The sequence below is a fragment of the Callorhinus ursinus genome, unplaced genomic scaffold, assembly GCF_003265705.2.
Source record: "Callorhinus ursinus isolate GAN/ISIS: 27379988/994484 unplaced genomic scaffold, GSC_fseal_2.0 scaffold57, whole genome shotgun sequence".
NCBI lineage: Eukaryota > Metazoa > Chordata > Mammalia > Carnivora > Otariidae > Callorhinus > Callorhinus ursinus.
Genome location: NW_027397119.1, coordinates 1227807 through 1245519, shown reverse-complemented (window position 1 = coordinate 1245519; position 17713 = coordinate 1227807). Strand labels below are relative to the sequence as shown.

General features: G+C 37.0%; 1 protein-coding gene across 2 annotated transcripts in view; it reads right to left on the bottom strand.

The window, feature by feature from the left end:
• Positions 1-17713, bottom strand: part of CRB1 (crumbs cell polarity complex component 1) — a 222803-nt gene that overhangs the window by 98258 nt on the left and 106832 nt on the right. For both annotated transcript variants that reach the window (XM_025855301.2, XM_025855302.2), the window contains one exon: positions 14400-14582. In XM_025855301.2, coding sequence (XP_025711086.2) covers positions 14400-14582 — 183 coding nt within the window. The remainder of the gene's footprint in view (positions 1-14399; positions 14583-17713) is intronic.

The following is a 17713-nucleotide window of genomic DNA, read 5'->3' as shown; positions in this document are numbered from 1 at the left end:
AATCAGAAACTTGAAAAGCCACTTAGAGTAATAAAGAGGGGGGAGTATTGGAGGTTTGAAGAAAGAGAAAGTACAAATGGTCATCACCTTGGGAAGTAGAACTCCAAAAGGATTGTTGTCTAGTGCTAAGAGCTTCTTTGAGATGGGGGTCATAAATTTAAAGTGATACTCGTCAGTGCAGTGGGTGACTTGTCAGTTTTTCTCTAGCCCCATTCAAATTGCTTGTAGGTGTGGAGAAGGTAGAGTGTTAGGTTTAACCATAAGTGTACTTTTGCCAGCTAAGTACAATAGAGAGAGACAGGATCAGGGTTGCTGACAGTAGATGCAAGGGAATATAGTATTAGACCATGAAATTCAAACTGAGATAAAGGATGAGGCAATTAGTAAAAAAAAAAAAAATGATTATAACAATTGACTAGGAACAATTAAAATCTTGGAGTTAAGAGAACTGGAAAAATAGAGGTTATGGTTAGACAACAGAATGATTGAATGTGAGTTTTTTTAGTGAGGTTATTGGTGATAATAAAGCTGTGACCATAAAGTGGATAGAAGTTGTGGGGTGGCAGTCATAGTCATTAGAAATAAGTAGGCCAGTGGGAGATAATGGGTGCATGGACTTTCTGCATGGGTTTTGAAGCTTCCAAGAATGATGAAAGGAGTATGATTTTAAGATCTTCAGTGACAGAGGGGAAGGTACTATGAGGTAGAAAGAAGTTTGCATCAAGGAGAGACAGTGGGTGGCATTGTCTAAAGACACATGCTTTAAAATAAATTGAGATTTTTAAAATTAGTTTTAGAAGTAGAATTTAGTGATTCATCAGTTGCATATAACACCCAGTGCTCATTACACCAAGTGCCCTCCTTAATGCCCATCACCCAGTTATCCTTCCCCCCCACCTCTCCTCCAGCAACCCTCAGTTTGTTTCCTAGAGTTTAGCATCTCTTATGAAGGAAAAGTGAATGCTTTATTTTCAGTAACATATAGCGTCCCTCTCAATTTTCATCTTATTTTAAACAGATGAACATAAGGGGAGGGAAGGAAAAATAAAATAAATTGAGATTTTGAGTGAAAAAAGAGGAGTAACTGCCTAGAAGTAGCAATGAAATGAGAAGGACATTTAGTTTATTTTCAGAACATGGGATTTGGAAGAATAGAAAACTGCCCCCATTTGAAAGGGTTGCAGAAGAAATAGGATCCTGAGAAAATAGCTGGATTTCAGCTAAACCAAGTAGGTGAAAGAAACATTTGGGTAAGAGGTTAAGGATATTGCTTAACGTGATAAGAAACGTTTTGATAAGAGGTTAAGGATATCAGTAATTGAGCTTAGAGTAAAGCTTGAGATCTTTAGCACATAGTGGGCAGTCCAGAAAAGGGTGGGAAATTGGATAAAATTAAGCCATGCACAGAGCATTTTGGCATAAGAGACAAGAGACCGAGGCTCAATGGACCTGGCATGAAAGGACCTGAGATGCCTGGGCATCTAGGGATGACTGCAGTAAGCCCACCGTAGGTCATGGCAAAAGAGATCCAACTCTTCTGTAAGAGATTTAGTTCATCTAAGGCTTTGAATATCTTCCCTAGAACTGGGACCTCAGCTGATCAGGACTTAAGTAAAACTCCAGGTGAAGGTGACGTGGAGGTGGCTGGGAGGAGGATGTGGGGAACAAAGGTATTTCTGAAGTGTCTTCTGTGTTAATGTCAGAAGATAGACCCTCTCAACAACCACAGCAGTGAATTTGGGCATAAAAGCTGTAACCATTGATTAGGTCAGGTGAAGGTCACTGATACTGTTTTTCCTAATGATTAGCACGTGTAGGGAAACTTTTGGGGATCTTGGGCAGCTAGAAATGGTGTCAAAATGACCATCCTCACAAGCAGTAAATATATGCAGGTGACCGAGTCATATGAAGGTTTGCAGTATTATTTACTGCAAACACAATTCGTCGTATCTTCAACCTCTTCTCTGAATGTTTTGTTCAATTTCTTGCACTAACAAACACCTGCATATTATTAGAAACTGCTACTGCTCTTACAGCTCTTTCAAATGGTGGTGGCCCACATCTCTCACATGAAAATAGGATCTTGATATGAAAATGTGCCGTTCAGGTCCTCGAAGTTGCAAGGACAGCACCTATGGAATGGCAATGTGGATTACTGAGAATTTAATTATTAATTTCCTAGTGAAGAATTTATAATTGTGTTATTCTTTTGTTTCAGAAAACTAGTCTTTTTCTAATGCATGTTGGCTGAAATATTTGATTTGGAGAGCTGGCATCTCTCTGCTGATTATTCATTTGAGAGCTTTTCCTTAGGTCTTTTTATTTCAAGTCAACAAAACAACACTAACCTGATAAATAGCCAAGGCCTTGATGTCATGGTTATCTATCTTTGTCATTAGGGTATCACAGACATGCCCATTCTTTGTATTTGTTCTGTATTTGGTCTACCAAATCATGACCATTATATTTTCCTACTAGCTATAATATCTTTGTAGATAGCAGATAGTAAGCACAATAAACATGATTTTCAGAATTAATCTATGTATAAGTAGGTGGCATACTTTTCCTAATTGTTGTAGTGACCATGGCAAAACCAAAAGTAGTACAAGCAGAAATGTGCTCATACACACTACAAATAGTTTTGTGTGTAGAATATGCATAACAAAGGCAAAGGAAGCGAATTAGATGCATCTATTGGAAATACTAATGCACGTTTTATTAAGTAAATAAAGATTGAAGCAACATTTGATCTTTTAGAGCAATAGTTTTATATGTATATCTAATATCTGTTCAAGTTATTTAGGATCTATACTCTCAAACATGAAATTGTAAGTAAGAAAAACAGTGCATCTCTAAGAACAACAATAAGCCTAAAACATAAAGTCAGCAAATGAACAAATTCTATTGAACATCTCTCTTTAGGCAGGAGATGTTGACTGTCCCACATCCCTCAATGCTTCATGTATACATGACACTTTCAACGTTATACATTTGGCCCTATATGGCTGTTTCAGTTGGATTTAGGTAAAGTGAGAGGATTTCATTTTTAAGGAAAAGTGAATGCTTCATTTTTAGTAACATTGTGCTAGAAGCAGATGAACCTGAGAATTGAGAGCTCCTGCATACAGTCACTTCGCCAGGTGGCTCTCATCGGGGTGTTTATTGTTAAAAACCCGGCTATTTCTGCCTGAGGTTTGAAGCCAGGACTTCACAGGATCCCCTGCTGCACTCCCCAATTCTTTCCATGCAGAGAGCAGATGGGTGAAGGCGAAAAATAATCCCAGCCTCAGAGGCAACAATGTAGCATTCCAGAGACCATCCAGTGATGGTGTTGCTTTTAGCTGGAGTAAATGCTAATTGGAGTTGGGAGTGAAAGCTAGAATTGAAAACTGGACTTGGTTTATGAGACAGTTGGGAAACTTGTGAAAGGTATTATCACTACCATACTTTGATAAACAGAGACAATTAAGCTTGGTTGGTTAGAACAGGATGCTTCGAGGGTAAGCACACGGGTCATGAGATCCTGTCTTAATTTTTAGAAGTAACATGGTCCTTTGTATTGAAAAAGGCTAACTTATCAAGTCGTTTGGATTCTTATAATTTCCAATAAATTCCATCTGGCATAAATAGCATGAATAGGTCCTCTTTTCTGATTTGACTGCTTTTTTATGGCTTCACTGTGGCAGTTATTATACTGTATCTTGTATTTTTGTGCATCTTTTTCCTCATGGTTTTTCAGTTTCCTTTAGGAAGACATCATGTATTTTCATCATTATATCCTTAGAACTGAGTCCATTGCCCCAAACTGGAAAGCTAAAACATAATAGGAAGAAGCAGCCAACATTCCTTCCAGTAACGGTCAAGGATGGTCATACAAAATAAAGCTAATTTACTGATTTTGGAATGGACTGAACAGTATTATTCAACTACAGGCCTTCTTTAATTATACATTTATTTAACTTGCCATTAAAATTATGTGAATATGTGGGTTTAAATAAATGTATCAACCTTTAAATCAAGTGTTTAAGCACCATTATTATTTCAGTTTGAGCACTGCAGCTATGGGCACAAAACAGTTATGACAGCATGTGAAGATATTTTGCCAAAGAAATTTTATTTAATGATTTTGGGGAATTAGAGAATAGTAACCATTATTGCAACCAGACCCATGAGCTTCCAAGTCATTAAAATACCTAAATGGATCTTCATATTTTTCTCAATTATCTCATTGAATGAGACTTTTGGTTTCTCTGGGCCATGATAACTTGCTTTACTTGTTGTAATTCCCAGAAGAAACCTTGAATAAAAGCTAGTCCTTCTTTAGAGGGGCTTGGATCTTCTCACCAAAATACTTTGCTTCCTTGTTTTCACTATTTCTCACTTTCTGTAACCTCAAGCTGTCTTTATTTCTATCTCCCTCAGTATGTCTTCCAGGACTCTGAGTTGCTTTCTACTCTAGTATACTTCACTTTTAATTATAAAAAGTTAGAAAATTATATTGCATATGCAACCACAACCATTTTCAATATAGAAGGTAATTCTAATTGTAGTGCAGAGTAATAAATGCATCCTTAATTATAATAAAAAAGAATAGTTTGTAGCTATATTTAACAGCTCTAGTGGTTTCTTCGAATGGAACTCTCTCATTAAGTGTATTATAAAAACTTACATTTTTTATCATGATGGAAATTTTATTTCAATCTAACAAAGGATAGAATTTCAAAAATGCATGGCTTGTAAAAAATAAACTGTGTGGCATTTATATCATTAGCAGAGAACAGTGGGAGCCCCAGTGGCACCAGATGAACCGAGCAAACCAAAACAACACTACGACAACTCAGCAATTTAACTGGTCATTGGACCCATAGCCCATCAAAATAGGCCAGGACCTATTTACCAAAACTAAGCAGGTGAGTTGGACACTTAACCGACTGCTAAAATTTAAAAACATTCTGGTAGGGCTTGGAGTCTCCTAAAGTAACATCCCAAATGTCCAGGGTTCAATTGAAAATGACCCATCATACCAAGAACTAGAAAACCACGATTTGAGTAAGAAAATAAACTAAAATCAACATTGAGTTACATCAGATGTTGGAATTACCAGACAAGGATTTTAAAGAAACCATCATAAAATAATTTAATAAGCGATTACAAATTCTCTTGAGATAAAGACGTCCTAAATTTGGCAAAAGACACAAATCCAGATTTGAAAAGCTGAATGAAACCCAAATAGAACAAACCCAAGTAAATTTACACCAAGACACACCACAAATAAAATTTTGAAAACTAAATACAAAGTCGAAGGTATTATCACTACCATGTGTTTTCTTTTCAAGCAGCCAGAGAAATGATGCATTACCTCTATGGCAACAACAATTTCAGTGACAACAGATTTCTGATTTTAAACCATGGAGTGTAGAAAGAAGTGGTATAGGGAGGAGGAGCTAAAGTGGCAGAGCAATAGGAGGACCCTAGGCTTGCCTTGTCCCTTGAACACAGCTAGATAAATATCAAATCATACTGAATACCCAAGAAATCAATCTGAGGACTGACAGAACAAACTGCACAACTAGAGGGAGAGAAGAAACCACATCATGGAAGGTAGGAGGTGAGGAGACGTGGTTTGGGAGTGAAACAGATTGGGGGTGCTATGCAGGGGAGGGAGCCCTGCTCACAGAGAGAGGAGAGAGAGAGAGAGAGAAAGGGAGTGCACAGGGGATGGCACAAGGAAAACATTTCCCCAAAGCCACTGGCTGGGAAAACAAAGAGGGGCTGATTTTTGTGAATTTTTACAACCAGCAGGTCTCAAAGACTAGAGTTTGTTTTTTAAAAATTTTTTCTTATAGAGAGAGCACACACACAGATGTGCACACACAGGGTGGGGTGGGGGAGGGCAGAAAGAGAATCTTAAGAGGTTCCATGCCCAGCACGGAGCCCCACACATGGCTCAATCTCATGATCCTGAGACCATGACCTGAGCTGAAATCAAGAGTTGGACACTTAACCGACTAAGCCACCCAGGTGCCCCTCAAAGACTAGAGAGGTCCCAGATATAGCTGGTGTAGAACCCAGTGGGCTCCACAGTACTCCTGTGGAGAAGGATGGCATATAGCCTGGGGGCACAGGATGTAATCTGAGGATCCCCTGGGACACTGGGAGAGATGGTTCCCCTTTTTTGGAGCACATCTGGGAGAGGTGGCATTGCTTCTCCAGGAACAAAAGAGCTAGCCAGCACCACTTCACTCCCCACCCTTCAGCATGGGCACAGAGACATCTGTTGAGGGCAGCTAACCTGGACACTGGTTCTTTGCAGTGTCTTACTCCAAACTTCACACCCTCATGTTTTGGCGCAACTGCCCTTCTGGGACAAACTTGCATCACTCCCAGCATAGTAAGACCCTCTCCCAGAGGACCAGTATGGCTCCTGCCAGGCCAGGTCCCTAAAGTTTGGAGTTTTAAAACTCAGCAGGCCTGCCTGGGATAGAACACAGGTGTATTGCACTGCCAGGTGGGCAGACAGCCTGGACACAGTCAGGGCGAAGGTGGTGATCTGGGGGACACTTGGGAAACACAAGGAGAGATTGTTCACTCTTCTGGAAGGGCATCCTGGACAGGTGTAGGCACAAACTCCCCTCTCTAGGGTCAAGGGAGGGGGCTGGCATCATTTGCCTCCCTGGCCCCTCAGCATAAACTAACTTCAGTAAGCAGCACAGCACCAACACTGGCAGTCTAAACCACTAAGACCCCCCAACACCCCCCCACCCTGTGTGCTGCTGGTGCTGCTTTTTTGGGCAAGTGTACCTAAAACCCAAAGCAGCAGGCCCCTCCCCCAGAAGACCAGAACAACCTCCCCCCTCCACACACACACACACACCCCATATCTACTGACCAGAGAGTTCTGCAAAGTTTCAGCTCTAGTGGAAATAGCATCGGGTCTCTTTTAACAAGCAGACCAGAGCACACCTAGTTAAAACGCACCACACTCTGGCCAAGGTACAAACACTCCCCATTGCAGGCAAGGAGAAACTGCAGAGAACTGACCTGAGGGAAAGAGCAGCCAAAACACAACAGCAGAGTGCACAGAGCATGCACCAGAGTCACTTCCTGAAGCACCAGGCCCTCGATAGTATATAACCTCTTCTTAATAAAGCCATTACTCTCAGGATCAGGAAGCATAATAGACTTTCCTAACACAAAGAAAAGACAGAAACCTAGACAAAATGCCAAGACGGAAGAATTCATCCCAAAAGAAAGAAGAAGAAAAGGTCATGGCTAGGGATCTAACTGAAACAGATATAAATAATATGCCTAATCCAAATTTAAAGCAAGAATAATAAGGATACTAGCTGGGTTTCCCTAATCAGGGGAAGGAGACAGACATTCAAATCCAGGAGGCATAGAGACTCCCATCAAAATCAACAAAAGCAGGCCAACACCAAGTTATACCATAGTAAAATTAGCAAAATATAGAGATAAGGAAAAAATCCTAAAAGCAGCAAGACAAAAGAAGTCCCTAACCTACAAGGTTAGCAGCAGACCTTTCCACAGAAACTTTGCAGGTCAGAAGAGAGTGGCATGATGTATTCAACATGCTGAATGGGAAAAATATGCAGCCAAGAATATTCTATCCAGCAAGGCTGTCATTCAGAATAGAAGAAGAGATAAAGTGTTTCCCAGACAAAAACTAAAGGAATTTGTGACCACTAAGCCAGCCCTGCAAGAAATATTAAAGGGAACTTTTTGGAAAACAAAGACCAAAAGGAACAAAGACTAGAAAGGAAGAGAGAAAATCTCCAGAAACAATGACAAAACTAGTAATAACATGGCACTAAATTCATATCTATCAATAATTACTCTGAATACAAATGGACTAAATGGTCCAATCAAAAGACATAAGGTATCAGAATGAATAAAAAATAAGACCCATCTATATGCTGTCTACAAGAGACTCATTTTAGATCTAAAGACACCTGCAGATTGAAAGTGAGGGAATGGAGAACTATTTATCATGCTAATGGATGTCAAAAGAAAGCTGGAGCAGCCATACTTATTTCAGACAAACTAGATTTTAAACCAAACTGTAACAAGAGATGAAGAAGGGCACTGTATCATAATAAGTGTTCTATCCCGCAAGAAGATCTAACAATTGTAAATATTTATGCCCCTTAGTTGGGAGCACCCAAATATATAAAACAATTAATAACAAACATAAAGAAACTCATTGATAATAATACAAAAATAGTAGAGGATCTTAACACCCCACTCACAAAAATGGACAGATCATCTAAGCAGAAAATCAACAAGGAAACAATAGCTTTGAATGACACATTGGACCAGATGGATTTAACAAATCTATTCAGAACATTTTATCCTAAAGCAGCAGAATACACATTCTTTTTGAGTGCACATGGGACATTCTCCAGAATAGATCACATACTATGTCACAAACCAAACCTCAACAAATACAAAAAGAATGAGATCATACCATGTATATTTTCTGACCATAATGCTATGAAATCTGAAGTCAACCACAAAAAAAAATTTGGAAAGACCACAAATACATGGAGGTTAAATAATATCCTACTAAAGAATGAAAGGGTCAACCAGGAAATTAAAGAAAAAATAAACAAATATGTGGAAACAAATGAACATGATGGTCCAAAACCTTTGAGAGGCAATGAAAGCAGTCAAAAGAGGGAAGTAGATAGCAATGCAGGCCTACCTCAAGAAGCAAGAAAAATCTCAAATATGCAACCTAACCTTACACCTAAAGAAGCTAGGAAAAGAACAACAAATGAAGACTAAAGCCAGCAGAAGAAGGGAAATAATAAAGATTAGAACAGAAATAAATGATATAGGAACAAACAAACAAAAAACAGTAGGGATGCAAAAATTCTCAACAAAATACTAGTAAATCTAATCCAATAATACATTAAAAGAATCATTCACCATGATCAAGTGGGATTTATTCCTGGGTTGCAAGGGTGGCTCAATATATGCAAATCAATCAATGTGATACACCACATTAATATAAGAAAGGATAAGAACCATATGATGCTCTCAGTAGATGCAGAAAAAGCATTTGACAAAGTACAACCAATATCCATTTTTGATAAAAACCCTCAACAAAATAGGGATAGAGGGAACATACTTCAACATCATAAAGGCCATATACAAAAGACCTACAGCTAATATAATATAATCTTCAATGGGAAAAAAACTGAGAGCTTTTCCTCTACAGTCAGGAACAAGACAGGGATGTCCACTCTCACTGCTGTTGTTTAACATAGTAGTGGAAGTCCTAGCCTCATCAATCAGACAACAAAAAGAAATAAAGGCATCCAAATCAGCAAGAAGAAGTCAAACTTTCACCATTCACAGATGACATGATACTCTATGTAGAAAACCAGAAAGACTCCACCAAAAAATTTTCTAGAACTGATACACGAATTCAATAAAGTCACAGGTTACAATATCAACATACAGAAATCTGTTGCATTTCTATACACCAAAATGAAGCAGTAGAAAGAGAAATCAAAGAATTGATCCCATTTACAATTGTACCCAAAACTGTAAGATACTTAGGAATAAACCTAACCAAAGAGGTAAAATATCTGTACTCTGAAAACTATAGAACACTTGTGAAAGAAATTGAAGATGACACAAAGAAATGGGAATACATTCCATGCTCATGGATTGGAAGAAAAAATATTATGAAAAAGTCTATACTACCCAAAGCAATCTACATATTTAATGCAATCCCTATCAGAATACCACCGGTATTTTTCGCAGAGCTAGAACAAACCATCCTAATATTTGTATGGAACCACAAAAGACCCCAAATAGCCAAAGCAATCTTGAGAAAGAAAAGCAAAACTAGAGGCATCACAATTCTGGACTTCAAGTTATATTACAAAGCTGTAGTCATCAAGTCTGTATGGTACTGGCACAAAAACAGATTCATGGATCAATGGAACAGAATAGAAAACCCAGAAATGGACCCACAACTATATGGTCAACTAATCTTTGAAAGAGCAGGAAAGAATATCCAATGGAAAAAAGACAGTCTCTTCAACAAATGGTTGGGAAAACTGAACAACAACATGCAAGAGACCACTTTCTTACACCACACATGAAAACAAATTCAAAATGGATGAAAGATCTAAATGTGAGACAGGAAACCATCAAAATCCTAGAGAAGAACACAGGCAGTAATTTCGACCGTGGCCATAGCAACTTCTTAACTAGATACATCTCCTGAGGCAAGGGAAACAAAAGCAAAAATGAACTATTGGGACTTCAAAAACTAAAAGGCAGCCTACAGAATGGGAGAAGATATTTGCAAATGACACATCTGATTAAGGGTTAGTATCCAAAATCTATAAAGAACTTATCAAACTCAACACCCAAAAAACAAATAATCCAGTGTACAAATGAGCTGAAGATATGAATAGACATTTTTTCCAAAGAAGACATACAGATGACTAACAGACACATGAAAAGATGCTCAACATCACTCATCATCAGGGAAAAACAAATCAAAACTACAATGAGATATCACCTCACACCTGTCAGAATGGTTAAAATTAACAAGTAAACAACAGATGTTGGTGAGGATGAGGAGAAACGGGAACTTTCTTATACTGTTGGTGGGAATGCAAACTGGTGCAGCCAACTCTGGAAAAGATATGGAGGTTCCTCAGAAAGTTAAAAATAGAGGTGCACCTAGGTGGCTCAGCTGGTCGGGCATCCAACTCTTGATTTTGGCTCAGGTCATGATCTCAGGATTGTGGGATCAAGCCCCTCATTGGGCTCTGTGCTGGGCATGGAGCCTGCTTGGGATTCTCTCTCTCTCTCTCTCTGCCCCTCCCCTGCTGCTTTATCTCTAAAAAAAAAAAAAAAAAAAAAAAAAGTGTGTATAGTTTTTCAAATGCTGAAAGAATTGTCAATTCTCTTCATGAGTTTTCTAAATTATATGTAGTGATTAACATAAGAATTATAATACCATCTGATCTTCAAGACAATGATGGAGAAGATAAAGGGAACTAAATGGAAGTAAGTTCCCTCTACTTCACTCAGAGTGGTAAAATGTTAATACCAATAGGCTTAATAGATCACATGTGTGTACTTTAATACCCAGAACAACCACTACAAAAACGACATAAAATATCCAAAATGCTATAAATAAATCAAGATGAAATCCTGAAAAATGGTCAAGTAACCGACAGGAAGGTAGGAAAAGAAAAACAAAGGAATCCAAAGAAAACAAATAATAAAATGACAGAGTTCAACCTGAACATATCAATAATTACTTAAATGTTAATGGTCTAAACACACTAATTAAAAGGCAGAAATTGACAGGATAAATTTTTTAAAAAGCATGACCCAATAAAATGTTGTTTAATATGCTGTTTGCAAGAAACTCACTTCAAATTCAATGACAAGTAGGTTGAAAGTATAAGGATGGAAAAAGATATACCATGCAAACTAATTTTTTTAGCATGACCGTCTACGTAGAAAATCTGAAAGAATTCATAAAAATTTTCCTGGAACTAATAAAAGATTATACCAATGTTGCAAGGGATAAAGTTGATATACAAAAGTCAATTGCTTTCCTATATAACAGCACTGAACAAATGGAATTAGAAATTAACAACACATTTATATTAGAACTCCAAAAATGCAATACTTAGGTATAAATCTAACAATATATATACCAGATCTATATGAGGAAAACTACAAATCTCTGATGAAAGATGTGAAAGAATTAAATAAGTGGAGAACTATCCCATGTTCATGGATAGGAAGATTCAATATTGTCAAGATATTAGTTCTCTCCAATCTGATCTATAGATTCAATGCAATCCCAACCAAAATCCCACCAAATAATTTCATAGATATCAACCACCTGATTCTAAAGTTTATATGGACAGGCAAAGGACCCAGAATAGCAACATGATATTGAAAGAGAACAAAGTTGGAGAACTGACACGACCCAACTTCAAGACTTCCAGACAGTAATCATGTGTGGTATTGGCAAAACATACACAAATAGATAATTAGAACAGAATAGATGGCCTGGAAACAGACGTATGTAAATATAATTAACTGATCATGGACAAAGGAGCAAAACAATAGTCTTTTCAGTACATGGTGGAACAAAGAGAGTCTTTCCAATACAACTGGATATCTACATGCAGAAAAATGAATCTTCATACAAACCTTACATCCTTCATGAAAATTAACTCAAAATGGACTGACTGCAGACCTAAATGTAAAGTGCAAAACTATCAAATGTCTAGAAGCTAACATGGGAACAAACCTAGATAACTTTGGGTAAGCTGATGACTTTTTAGATAAAACACTGAAGGCATGATCCATGAAAGAAATAGTGACAAACTGAATCTCATTAAAATTTAAAACTTTTGCTTTATAAAAGACAATGTCAAGAGAATGAGAAGACAAAGGGGATAATTGTTCATAAAAACACTTTTCTCTTTATTTTAGGGACACAACAAAACTAGATTTCTCAGTCTTTGCTGTAGTTAAATGTAGCCATATGACTAAATTTGACCAATGGAATGTGAATAGAAGAGATAGCCACTACTTTTTGTATTGGCCCATAAAAACCTTCTAGATGCCATGCTCCATTTTCTTTCCTCCTCCAGTGGCTTGCTGCAGAAGAGCATGATAAACTTGGAAACCGCTTTTGAAGATGGAAATAAGAATAAGAGAGAGAGAGAAGAGCTTGTGACCCTGAATCACTATTCAGAGGACAACTGATCATGAGAACCCATTTTTGGAATTGATATCAGTGAAAAATAAGTGATTATTTCATTAAGCCATAGTGATGTGGGGCAGCTAGGACTTCTTAACTCATATAGTCATTCTTGGCAGCTCCTCAGATATTGAGGCCAACACACTTTTCCAGAATATTTGACGGCCTCTCCTGTTTGGACCTGCAGATTCATTGGTCAACTATGTCCTTGTGCCCAGTGAGGCAATATCTGCAATGGCCTCTGGGTTTGATATAATTTCCTCTTTATAACCTAAAATCTGACATTTAAAAACATTTATAACTCCCCTGCCTTGTTTCAAGGAGAATTTAGAGTAGCTGACAAAAATACATACACTATACCAAGATCAAATAATTTAGAAAAAAATAAGGGGAAAAAAAGGGCAACCATAAGAAACAGAAACAAGAAATTTAAATAATCTCAGGTAAGGTAAATAACATAAATATGTTCAAGAAAAAACCTAATGCTATAGAACCCACATTAACCAATAAGATTTCTAGCCACCTACATAATTGGGAAATATGATGTATTCCATGAATTTATTTCATGCTTTTTATCATTTATCAAGATTTATTTGCAAGCCTTTTATTAAAGGAAAAAGCATGCAAGTTAGAAGTTGTTCAGGAAAAATACTACTTATCCTGACATTGACAATGGGGAGATTTTTCTCCTATGTGTTCTGATACAGAGGTCAGTGAATAAGAAAATATCTTCTCTAGCAAACACTGCCATGAGTCAAAGACCATTAAATTTCACAACTGAAACACTAAAAGAAAAGGAATAGTAAATGGAGAGAGACACCCACCCTCCCCTTTTTTTCTTATTCCTCGTTTACTTTTCTCAGAAATCTTCAATAACAACTGAAATACTTTCCTCAGGTATCAATTAATCTATGGAGAAAGAAATAAGATGGAAAGGTAGATTATAATTAGTTTTCTCAGTGATGTCTATGCAGTTGTAGGTCAGTTACTATTCATTACCAAATATGGGGACTGTTTCCAAATTTATTTATTTTTTTATCTCCAAATTTCTGAAAATTTTCAGAACATGGAAGCAGACAAACACAACTGCTCATTGGAAAATATACATGCAAATTTCCTCTGGGTTTCAGAGTAAGAATGCTGTAGAAAAAGATAAGAGTCACTTAAATTTGACATACAGAACAACTTTAGCTATAAAGTAGTTGAGGAAGATTACTTGAGACTATATAATTGTTCTCAGTGTAAATATAAGTAAGTGCATTAACTTTTTTTAGAGCAAATTTGAATAACATAAAATTTTGATATCACTATAAAATAAAAATTCCAACATTTTCTGTTTATAAAATAAAGAATTGGAGTCGGGTTCCAATTCCCAGCATAATGTATAAAAATATTTCCCCTTCCTACAGCTCTTTGATCTTTATTTTTAACATTTTCCTCACGACTTAAAGAATTATGATGTATGAAACATGGTATTTTTCATGCCCACAAGGGGGACCCTTTGCACCATAGCAACGGAGTTTATACTGCACAGATCTTATTGCTAATACACCATTTGACTGAGTGCATGATCTGCCATAAAGTGCTAGAAAGTCAAGTCATCTCTCCTCTTTGCTCTCACCTGTGAGTCCAGGCGGACAGATACAAACATAACCTGAGGCTTCAGGGTGGCTGAATGAAGAAGGCAGTTGAGCAAGGTGTCCATATTGTTTTTCTGGGGACAGCTCTACACATGTCCCACCAGACTGGCAGGGGTTCATGTCGCATTTGTTGATGTGGATCTCACATTGGGCACCGGTGTATCCTGCAGGATAAAAGTTCAGAGAAGCAGCTGAGTCAAAACTCCTCAACCAGAGTTTATGCCTGAAAGGAGGCTGACCACTGTCCTGGCACCAATTAACAAGACAATGTGCTGTCCTCAAGGAGCTAAGAAAGAAAAGCTGATAAGAGAAGTTTCCTTGAAAACAGCAGTAGCAAAGGAATCACTTGTACAATATTGACCAATATTTTTTAAAATATTTGATAAATAAGGCTTGAAATAAAATGGGACTTCAGGATAACTTTGATTTCCTGATTATTTTTTTTTAAGATTTTTTTTAATTTATTTATTTGACAGAGAGAGAGAGACAGGGAGAGAGGGAACACAAGCAGGGGGAGTAATAAGGCTTGAAATAAAATGGGACTTCAGGATAACTTTGATTTCCTGATTTTTTTTTTTAAAGATTTTTTAAATTTATTTATTTGACAGAGAGAGAGACAGGGAGAGAGGGAACACAAGCAGGGGGGAGTGGGAGAGGGAGAAGCAGGCTTCCTGCCGAGCAGGGAGCCCGATTCGGGGCTCCATCCCAGGACCCTGGGATCATGACCCAAGCAGAAGGCAGACGCTTAATGACTGAGCCACCCAGGTGCCCCTGATTTCCTGATTATTTTAAAGATTCCATCTCCTCAGATACTCCAATTGAATTTTTAGCAAGAAAAAAATATTTTTTAAGAAAATAGCCAAAAAGTCAGCAGAAACTACATAGCCAGCCCTAAATTCTTAGAACTCAAAGCAAAGGTAAATGATTACTTCTTCACACTCAGTAAGACAGAATAAAAAATTATTTTGTATTTAAATGGATTTAATTGGGTCATTTTATTAAGGACAATAAAACATGATTTAGTACTTTATAAAAAAATTTGAATATTAAATGTAAAAGACCATCCTTGCCAGAACTATTTCTTTGGCTTTACATACAAGTGCACTTGTTTAAAAAAAAACTATATATATTCATATATATATATGTATAGTCTTATTGTGTGTATATTAACATAACTGAAATTGCACTATATGCATCCTTCTATAACTTGCTTTTCTCAGTCCCTTGCACAATCTATCCATGTTAGTAATACAGATCTAACACATAATTTTTAACTACTGCCAAGTATTCTGTAACATGGAAGTACCATAGGTTAACCTATCTCTTAATGAATTGATATACATTTTACTATTACAAATAATGTTGCAGTGAATAGCATTATATATATATATATGCATGTGTATGTAAATGTCTGGGTATAGCACCGGGGTCTATGCCTAGAGAGGAATTTCTAGGTTATAGATTATGTACATATTTTATTTTATTTTTTTAGGATTTTTATTTATTTATTTGACAGAGAGAGACACAGCGAGAGAGGGAACACAAGCAGAGGGAGTGGGAGAGGAAGAAGCAGGCTTCCCGCCGAGCAGGGAGCCCAATGTGGGGCTCGACCCCGGGACCCCGCGACCATGACCTGAGCAGACGCTTAACCGACTGAGCCACCCAGGTGCCCCCATTTTTTATTTTAATAGATACTGATAAACACCTCTGGGAGTGGTCGTACCATCTATATACTTACTAGCGCAGGGTGAATGTGCATATTGCTCCAAACCCTTGTCAACAATTGCTATACCAAATAAAATGTTTTACCAGTTTGTTAGATTAAAAAAAAAAATAGTACTTCATTGTTGTTTGGGTTTACATTTTCCCCAGTTACTATTGAATTTAACATGTTTTTGGATTTTTAAAAAATCATTTCATATCTTTTTCCTGTTTTTCCCATTAGACTGTCTTTCTGATTAATTTATGATTTATATAGCACAATATATACATAAGCTGAAATATGAAGTTCTTAAAAACATAATTTGACTTATAATACAAGTGACTTCACAGTCAACTAAAGATCTTTGCAATGTCACTTAACTCTGCTGAGAAATATGTTCTTAAAATGAAATTTACAATCCAAAATTATAAAACTTATAAATCTGATCATGCTACTTCTTTACTTTAAAATTATTCAATGGCTTCTGCTTTCATACAAAATAAAATTCAAAATCTTTAACCTAAAATGCCCTTTATTATCTGGCCCCATTCCCATCTCTACATTCCTTCGCTGGAATGTTTTCTCCCCCGGGGCCTTCATGACAGGGTTCCCTCTCCTAGAATATGCTCCTCCAAGACTGTGCTTGGCTAAGTCTTAGCTTTGAGATTTAATCTTGTATGACTCTCTTGGAATGGCTTTTTCTCATGAATAGATCTAAATAAGATCCCTTTGTTTTCTCTCATATCACCCAGTTATTTCTTTCATCACTCTTAAAATAATTTTTATTATTTTTGTTATTATTTTTATGTATAGTTGCTTCCCTCAATAGACTATAAGCTCCACAAAAGCAGGGACTGTTTTTTATTTTATTCACCACTCCAATACCGAACAATGCATAAATAGTAGACTTTCAATCAATGACTGAATGAGATTCAAAGAGTAATAATCAACAATTTAGTTTACAATTCTAGTTTAGCAAGTAAATTGGAGAATTGACTATTAATAAGCAAATAATGAGAATATGATATGATTACTCATTTTGTAATTTAAATAAAAACCTGAATGGGGTCATATGTCAAATCATAACCACAACATAAATTCTGTTGCTCAACAGTATAAAACATTTGTCACATATGACCCTTGAGGTCTTTCTCAACCATCTGAAGAAGAAACTTAGAGAGGAAAAGGAAACTAAAAGCACATGTCAGATCAAATCCCACAATCTTTTGTGGTAACCCTCCCCCACCCAAGAACCCAAGGTCTCTTAAACCCAAATATCTACTTTTCCCAAGTTTTTATAAGTGGTATTCATTGTGCTACACTGAACTTATTGAAGAAAGCTCCAACTATTTTCAATTTTCTTCTCAGTTTAAGTCTCAGGATTCATACACAGGCCAAGTTAGGAAGTAATTTAAAACTTTCATAAATCCTTTTTTTGCTTTCTGACTCATGCATTACCCTATTCCTATAGTGAACATTAGGAAGGGTCTGATTTATGGTCTTCCCAGTCCTGTCCCCACCACTGGGGCCTTGTGGGAATTTTGTTTGCTGCTCCCATTAACCATGTGTATAAACAGACTCCTTCAGTCAAGG